Source organism: Orycteropus afer, unplaced genomic scaffold, assembly GCF_000298275.1.
Source record: "Orycteropus afer afer isolate SDZICR_OR568_19922 unplaced genomic scaffold, OryAfe1.0 scaffold00080, whole genome shotgun sequence".
In the NCBI taxonomy this organism is placed as follows: domain Eukaryota; kingdom Metazoa; phylum Chordata; class Mammalia; order Tubulidentata; family Orycteropodidae; genus Orycteropus; species Orycteropus afer.
The window spans coordinates 7,356,790-7,364,891 of record NW_006921667.1 but is presented as its reverse complement, the minus strand read 5'-3'; the positions used below and the strand labels follow the sequence as shown (position 1 = coordinate 7,364,891).

Below are 8,102 nucleotides of genomic sequence, written 5' to 3'. Positions count from 1 at the left end.
GGGTTTGAACCGCCAGCCTTCTGGTTAGCAGTCAAGTGCCTTAGGCACTACGTTACCAGAGCTCCTGGTGTCTCTCCTGGCCCCACACAATGCCAAGAAGCCCACAGGGAGAAAGAGCAGTCCTGGAAACGGATTCAACAGACTGCGTTGTGGTCTCAGGGTCTTCCTTGGTTCACTCTCGCTCCAAACCTCAGCCACCCCAATTATGAGAATGTTGTCCCAAGGGCCTCTAATGGTCTAAAATGTTTTAGGAGCAGGGGTTACTTTGGCCTAGTTCTGACCAAGGCAGGTCGTATTTCTGGCCCTTTCGGGATAGGAGTAGGATAGGATCGGCCCCTCCCGGCTGAAGTCGCCTGCCAGGCCACAGAGTATCTTTTTTTTTGTAAGAAAGGAAATGCTGATGCCTACAGTAGAGCTGCTGCTGAGTCTGGGCCTGGCGCCCCAAACCTCGTGCTCCGTTCCTGTCAGCATCCCAAAGCTCACTCTCCTTGCTCCCAACTCCTGCCCTGGGTCCAAGTGCTGGATATCCCAGCGCGGCTGGCGGAGCCTTCTGCCGCCCCCTGGCGGCTAGAGAGCGCGCACAGCACCCAGGTCCACGCCGAAGGACCCGCAGCGGCTTTTCCGGGAAGGAAGTACCGCCCAACCTGGGGAGACGAGGTCCGGCGCGGCCAGCACTGTGCGGGGGTGGGTGGGGGCGGGGGTGGTGTTCTGGGCACTGAAAGAGAATATACGTAAAACATTTGGAATTGGTAAACTCTCAGCAAATGCTGATGCTATTGCTGAATTACCAGTTATTCTCTGGGGAAAACTAAGGCCCAAAGAAAGTGATTGTATATAGATGTGTGTGCATTGCAGAGTAGGATTCCTGTTCCGAAGAGGGTCAGAGGCACAGCCAGGACCAGAACCCCGAAGCGCATGTGGCCGCTGAGCCCCGTGCGGTGAAAAGGCCCAAACCACCAGACCTTTTTTGCCCATCCTGCCCCTGGGCGAATTTCCCTCCCCGCGACCAGAACCCACAGCAGCTAGGCGCAGCCGCGGCACAAAGCTACTGGGCAGTGACGCAACGGTCGTGGGGGGAGGTGCTCTGGTGGTGGGGGGTGCGGTGGGGCGGAGCAGCCCCGGGCTGCTCATAAAGGCTGCAGCGAGGCCGGGAGAGCTAGAGCGTGCGGACAGCCGAAACCCAGTGCCGACCTATTACCAGCCCTAGCTTAAGTCCAAGCCGACGCGACCTGGGACGCTCACTGTCGTCGCTCTCCGCGCCTTCCAGTAGCCCGCAAGTTACCCTCGCGCCTTCTCTCGGTCCCGTGACCACCCCATTGGCCCCAGCACCAAATGAAACTGGCCAAGATGATCAAGAAGATGCGTCCGAGCGACTCCGAGCTGAATATTCCTGCCAAGAACTGCTACCGCATGGTCATCCTCGGTTCGTCCAAGGTGGGTAAGACGGCCATCGTGTCGCGCTTCCTCACCGGCCGCTTCGAGGATACCTACACGCCCACTATCGAGGACTTTCACCGCAAGTTCTACTCCATCCGAGGTGAGGTCTACCAGCTCGACATTCTCGACACATCAGGCAATCACCCGTTCCCCGCCATGCGGCGCCTCTCCATCCTCACAGGTGAGCGAGTACTTTTGGCAAGGCCTGATGCTGTGGGCGAAGGGAGGGAGTTGACCATGGGAAAGGGGCGTTGTGGGGTACTGGGGAGGGCTCCGGTTAGTGGTGCGTACGCTCTGCCTGCCGCGCGCCGAGTGCCGCGCTTGGAGAGGTTTGCGCGCCCAACTTATCCTCATGGCAGCCGCCTCACCTTCTCCTCTCCCCTCTCTGCACCCCGCAGGAGACGTTTTTATCCTAGTGTTCAGCCTAGACAACCGCGACTCCTTCGAAGAGGTCCAGAGGCTCAAGCGGCAGATCCTTGACACAAAATCTTGCCTCAAGAACAAAACTAAGGAGAATGTAGAAGTGCCTCTGGTCATCTGCGGTAACAAGGGTGACCGTGACTTCTATCGCGAAGTGGAGCAGCGCGAGATCGAACAGCTGGTGAGCGACGAACCCCAGCGCTGCGCCTACTTCGAGATCTCGGCGAAGAAGAACAGCAGCCTGGACCAGATGTTCCGGGCGCTCTTTGCCATGGCCAAGCTGCCGAGCGAGATGAGCCCAGACCTGCACCGCAAGGTGTCGGTGCAGTACTGCGACGTGCTGCACAAGAAGGCGCTGCGCAGCAAGAAGCTGCTGCGCGCCAGCGGCGATCCTGGAGACGCCTTCGGTATCGTGGCGCCCTTCGCTCGCCGGCCAAGCGTGCACAGCGACCTCATGTACATTCGCGAGAAGGCCAGCAGCAGCAGCCAGGCGAAGGACAAGGAGCGCTGCGTCATCAGCTAGGGGCTTCCGCCGCGCTGGCAACAAACATAAGGAGAACCTTTTTGTTTAAAAGTGATATCCACAGCTCCGGCCAGCCCCGCGCGCCCAGGAAAGCGCAACCGCACTGAGACAGGACGGCTTTGGAAGAAAAGAGAACTGTCATGGCCAGGAAAGACTCTCCCCATCCCCAATTCGCCATTGGCGCCTCGCCACCCTCATGACTAGGGCATAGGTCCAGAGAAGGGTGAACTTACTAGTCTTATTTCTTACAAAGACCTGGGAATGAGAGTGGATGGGGGAAAGCAGTTTGGAAGCTAATCAACCACTGTTAAGCTCCAAGAAACCCATCCTGCTGGGCTTAAGGGCCAGGACAAAAGAATGTTATCTTGTGTTATTCTGCATTGTCATCAGCTGGTGAAAACCTGAGGGGCAGATGCCAAGCAGTGTTATGGGTCAACTCATAACTAAGTAACTTGTTTACGTGTATGTGTGTTCAATTGCAAAAATGAAACAAAAAATGTAAAATTTGCACTTTAATAGTTCTGCTGTCATCAAGGACATGAACAAAATTTTACCCAGGTGTTTATAATGTGTGTGTGTGTAAGTCTTTAAAGTTATTATTATTATTATTTTTTACTATAAAACAAAATAATTTAAAATGGAAAATCTGGTTTTCTTTGCTTTTAGAAGTGGCTGGAAGGAGGAAGGGTGGGAGAAGGGAGGCACACTAGGCTTCCACTAATGGGGAATTAGAATGCACCTTTCCCATACTGGAAAACAAACCCTGCCATTCTGAAAACATTACCAACAGTTTTGGAAAAAACTGTTCCCAAAACTTCAGATGACCAGGTCCCTAGGCCTAGAGTGGCAAGGTAGACAAAGCCCTTCCATTTGTGGAATGGTTCCCAGGAAATAGCATGCTTGGAAAGCCAGGATCTTAAAAAAGACTCCACAGACTCAATCTTTCTAATCCATTTATTTAGCTGCTTGGTGTTTCTTTCAGTGAAGCCATGCAAGTCCTCATTATCTGAAAAGTATGTGTCCTCTCAGTGGCTGTTTGGCCCACTCTCCCCTGAACTGTGCCCGATCATCTTGTCACACTTGGTGTGACCCTACCCACTGCCACTGAGTTGATTCCAATTCATAGTGACACTACAGAACAGAGTAGAACTGCCCAAAGGGTTTCCAAGACTGTAAATCTTTATGGAAGTAAACTGCCTCATCTTTCTTCTGTGGAGCAGCTAGTTAGGTCTGAACCACCAACCCTTTGGTCAGCAGCAGAATGCTTTAACCGCTGCATCACCAGAGTTAATATTTATTTGTTGTTAGTTGCCACTGAATCAGTTGACTCATGGCAACCCCATTTGTGAGGAGTAAAACTGCTCTTCAGAGTTTTCAAGGCTGTAACTTTTGGAAGCAGACTGCCAGGCCTGTCTTCTGAGGTGCCTATGGGTGGGTTCACCACCAGAGCTCCTTTGGTGTGGTCCAGGGACAGTTAAAAACATAAAGCCCTTCCCCTCAGCCTGCGGTGGCACCAGTTTGCCAGGGGCAGGGTTCACCTTACATCTCCCTTGCTTTCTCTCTCTTGGTGGCTAAGGGATCCTGCACAGGGCTTTCACTCTAGCTCTCACTATCACTTAACCTCTGCAAACTCAGGGTATATCACACCTGCCAAGGTTCAATTTCTTTATCTGCAGAGTCAAGAGAGTGCTGTCTTCCTGGGGCTGCTGTGATGATGAAAAGTACTTATCAGTGCCTGCCCAGTAACCCAAGTGGTAGCCTCAGGGGGTGCTCAGCCCTGGAAGGGGACTTCAGATTATTCTCCTACAGGAAGTCATCTTGCTTTGGGGGCCCTCACAGGCCTGAACCTTGTCAAACCACCAAAAAGACCTGCTTGGGTGGCTGGGCTGCTCCAGGAGAGGAGGGACTCTGTGTTTATGTTGGTTGGGGGGGGGGCAGGAAAGGGAGGAGTTGAGTTTTCACATTTTATTCTGTGTACACTCTAAGCAAAGCAAACATCTTCCTGTCAGCCATCCAACAGACATCCTGCTGCAGACTCCTTAGTATGAAAACCAAGATCTCCTAAGAGCAGAGCATAAGGGAAGATATGAACGCATGTTAATTATATACTCAAACAATGTCACAAATCAAAATGCCAGAATGCAGTCATCCAGGAAAGGTTTCTACAAACATGGGGGGGGGCAGCTTATATCTCCCCTGCCCCTGCAAGGAGCCCCTTGTTCATCTCAGCTTTGCAGACAGACCCGGCAGTCTTGTTTTCATGTGCTCCAGGTTTCATGGTATTTGGTCAGTGCCTTAAAACTGGCCCACACGCTACTTTGACATTTCTAGAAAATAACTGATTCAGTTAAGTAACAGTCCCAAGGCAGAAATGGTCCACTAGTAGATGACTTCCCACTTACATGCAGAGCTTGCTCTTCTGCCCAGAGCCAGTGAAACCTGACCTACTCTATGCTCTTGAGTTCCACCACGCCAGACATCCAGTAGGTACAGGGAAACTCGTGGAGACCTTCTAAACACTCCTCAGCCAGTGTTCCTGCCAACGAGGTCAGCTGGCAGGCATCTGCTAAGCCCTTGGATAGGTCAGCACAGGTAATGTGTCCACTTCTAGATCCAAACAATATGCAGTTACTTCTCACCCTAAAGAGGCAAGGGAAGGAACTGTTCTTACCTCGATATGACAGCCAGGGAAGAGCACTTAAATAAAAAGTCCCACCTGGCAGAAACCAGAGTGGAGCTGGGGCAATGAGGACTGCACTGGCTTGCATCCCTCAGAACACTGCTGGGGCTGCTTCTCTGAGCAAAAGGCACATCCCATCATCTTGGTGTGGCAGTGCACAGTGCAGGAGATGCTGCTGACTCTCCAGTGAGAAGGCCAGAGGGGGAAACAATTCCTGAAACCAGGCCCACAGGATGCCAGACAGCACAGTCAGCTCAGCTCACTTGAGAAGTTTTAGCTCAGTTAGGAGCAGCAGCTCAATAGCTCAGTGGGCTCTACCAAGGACTGACATTCTCTGGCATTGAGAGGCTGGCAACAGGGACTAAAGGGAGGGGACAGAAGCCCAAGGGAGCAAGAGCTAAAAGTACTGAGGACACGGGGGCAGCAGAGAAGCTCAAGGCAAGGGCTGCCTGTGGGCTCCAGCTGACAGTAGACAGGATTCAAATGAAAGGAGACAAACTGTGTGTGTGGGTGGAAAGCCACCCTGCAGTCTTTCAAAATAATGTTCATTCTCTCATAGGTGCCACTCTTTACCATATTCAACCCATAGTCTTAATGGAGGCATAATTCACCCAGTGAATACTATGCAAATGTTGCATAAAACTGCTGTCATGGGGAACAACATGTACCTGGTATGCACTGATCACATCCAAGGGTGAAAGGAGAGAGAGGGATTCTGTGTTCTTCAGAATCATAAGTGGAGCCCAGCTCCTGGCAAAGGCCCGCCTGCCCACCCCAGGCAGCCTTCCTCCCACCAGCAAGCACAGTTATTATGCATCCAGACATATAGGATGAAGAAGGGGCTTTGCCAGAGCCATTGAGTTTAGCCCACATGCATAGTTCAGAGCAAAGGTCTGAAAGAGCCCCTCTCCAAGGGGGTGGCAGGGGCTATGAAGGGTCCGTCGCTCCTGGCAGCACTTTCACTCTACTCTTTGGGGATCTCAAACATGCAGAGGCTCTTATACTTCTGCAGCAGCTCGTTCTTGGTCCTGACTTGCTCCTGGAGGCTATGCAACTGCTGCTGCTGCTGCTCTGGGCTCAAGTGGATGCCGGGCATGGTGCCCACAGCCTTCCGCACCTCCTGGAACTTGGTCTTCAGAGCATTCAGGTCCTGGTGGACGTCAGGGCTGTCCTTGTCCATGCTACAGAAAGCAGAGGCACTGTCAGCATACGAGAACTTCACCCCTACCCGCCCCCCTGCCTGCCAACTCCTTGCACCCACAAAGCCTGTCACTGTCTGCCAGCACACTGCTTGTTTACTGTCCCCCACCTAGGTCATGTGCCCCCAGACAGAGTGAGCTTGCTGACGTAAGAACTGGCCAGCCCACACTGGTGCTCAGTAACAACTCTGTGACCCCTGGGACCGACACAGCCCAGTGCACCCCCTTCCACAGCCACACCCAGCTTGCAACATTCTCCTTACAATATGTATTCTTCAACAAGCTATCTGCTCTGGAGGCGTGGGCAGGGCCTATGCTCACAGCTGTGTTCCCCTGAACCTCATCCAGTGTGTAGGATGTTGAGGGCACTCAAAAAACTATTACTGAAAGAACTAATGCTTGACACACAGGCTGTTCATAATGTTTCTTGAATAAATGAACAAACCATTACCAAGATCTAGAGACGATGCCAAATAAAATTTGCAGCTAAATCATTTCTTAGGCACTCTGGTGGCGTAGTGCCTAAGGCATTTGACTGCTAAGCAGAAGGCTGGCGGTTCAAACCCACCAGCCCTCCTTGGAAGGAAGGTTGGGCAATCTACTTCTGTAGTGATACTGCCTCGGAAACCCAAGGAGGGGTCACTATGAGACAGATTCAACTCGATGGCAGTGAGAGAGTTTATCATTTCTTCAATTTGATCAATTTCTAGGCCAATTGGGAGACTTTACCAGCCAGCAAGGGCTAATTATAGCTAAAGTTTTAATGCTTGAGACTTAATATAAAAACTAATTTCCACAAGGATGTTTATAAACTTTAAATTAGTTATAAGTGACTGGAAATGTTTAGCAGGTACAAGGTCTCCCTGCCATAGTCATGCTAACTACCTCCTTGCTTCTTGGCCCAACTCACTTAAAAGCAGGTTCAACCCCTCACTCACAACTACTATTAGCTGCACTGAGAGCTGTGCTCCCAGTCAGTACTAACTTAATACAAAACAAAACAACAAACGAAAAAAACCCACAAAAACCCAAGAGAGCGTGGATAAAGCAAAGCACCCCTGAAGAAGAACAACAAAGTTGGAGGTCTCACACTCCTGGATCTCAAAACTCATACAGCCACAGTAGTTAAAATAGCCTGTACTGGCACAATGACAGACACACAGATGAAAGGAATATAATTAAGAAATAGATCCATTCACCCCTGGTCAGCTGATCTTTGACAAAGGGCTGAAACCCATTACATGGGGGAAGAGACAGTCTTCTGTAACAAATGGTGCTGGCAAAACTGGATATCCATTTGCACAAAAATGAAACTGGATCTATAACTTATACCATTCACAAAAACGAACTCAAGATGGATCAAAGACTTAAATGTAAGCCTACAAGTATAAAGTTCATCAAAGGAAAAATAAGGGCAAAGTTAGAGGCCCTAATATATGGCATAAACACACTATCAAACATAAAGAAAACTCTACAAATAGCAGAAGATAAAATTAGATGACTGGGACCTTCAAAAAATTAAATTCTTATGTCCATCAAAAAACTTCAAAAAAAAAAATAAAAAAAAAGAACCTACAGATTGGGATAAAATATTCAGCAATGACCTATCCAACAAGGTACTTATCTCTAAAATTTATAAAAACCCCAACACCTCAACACCAAAAAGACAATCCAATTAAAAAATAGGCAGAAGACATAAACAGACATTTTACCAAAGATATTCAAGCAGCCAACAACCACAGGAAGAAATGCTCATGATCATTTAAAAAAAAAAAAAAACCAAACTCACTGCTGTTGAGTCGATTCTGACTTCCAGCGACCCCTTTTGGGTTTCTGAGGCAGT

General features: G+C 50.0%; 2 protein-coding genes across 2 annotated transcripts in view; one reads left to right on the top strand and one right to left on the bottom strand.

Moving 5' to 3' along the window:
* Positions 1 to 1,332: 1,332 nt before the first annotated feature.
* Positions 1,333 to 2,380, top strand: RASD1 (ras related dexamethasone induced 1). Its single transcript, XM_007941447.2, has 2 exons — positions 1,333 to 1,618; positions 1,836 to 2,380. The coding sequence occupies exons 1-2, from the start codon at positions 1,333 to 1,335 to the stop codon at positions 2,378 to 2,380; spliced, it is 831 nt and encodes a 276-aa protein (XP_007939638.1).
* Positions 2,381 to 6,024: 3,644 nt separating this feature from the next.
* Positions 6,025 to 8,102, bottom strand: part of MED9 (mediator complex subunit 9) — a 61,578-nt gene continuing 59,500 nt past the window's right edge. Inside the window, exon 2 of the mRNA XM_007941446.1 lies at positions 6,025 to 6,241. Coding sequence (XP_007939637.1) covers positions 6,025 to 6,241 — 217 coding nt within the window. The remainder of the gene's footprint in view (positions 6,242 to 8,102) is intronic.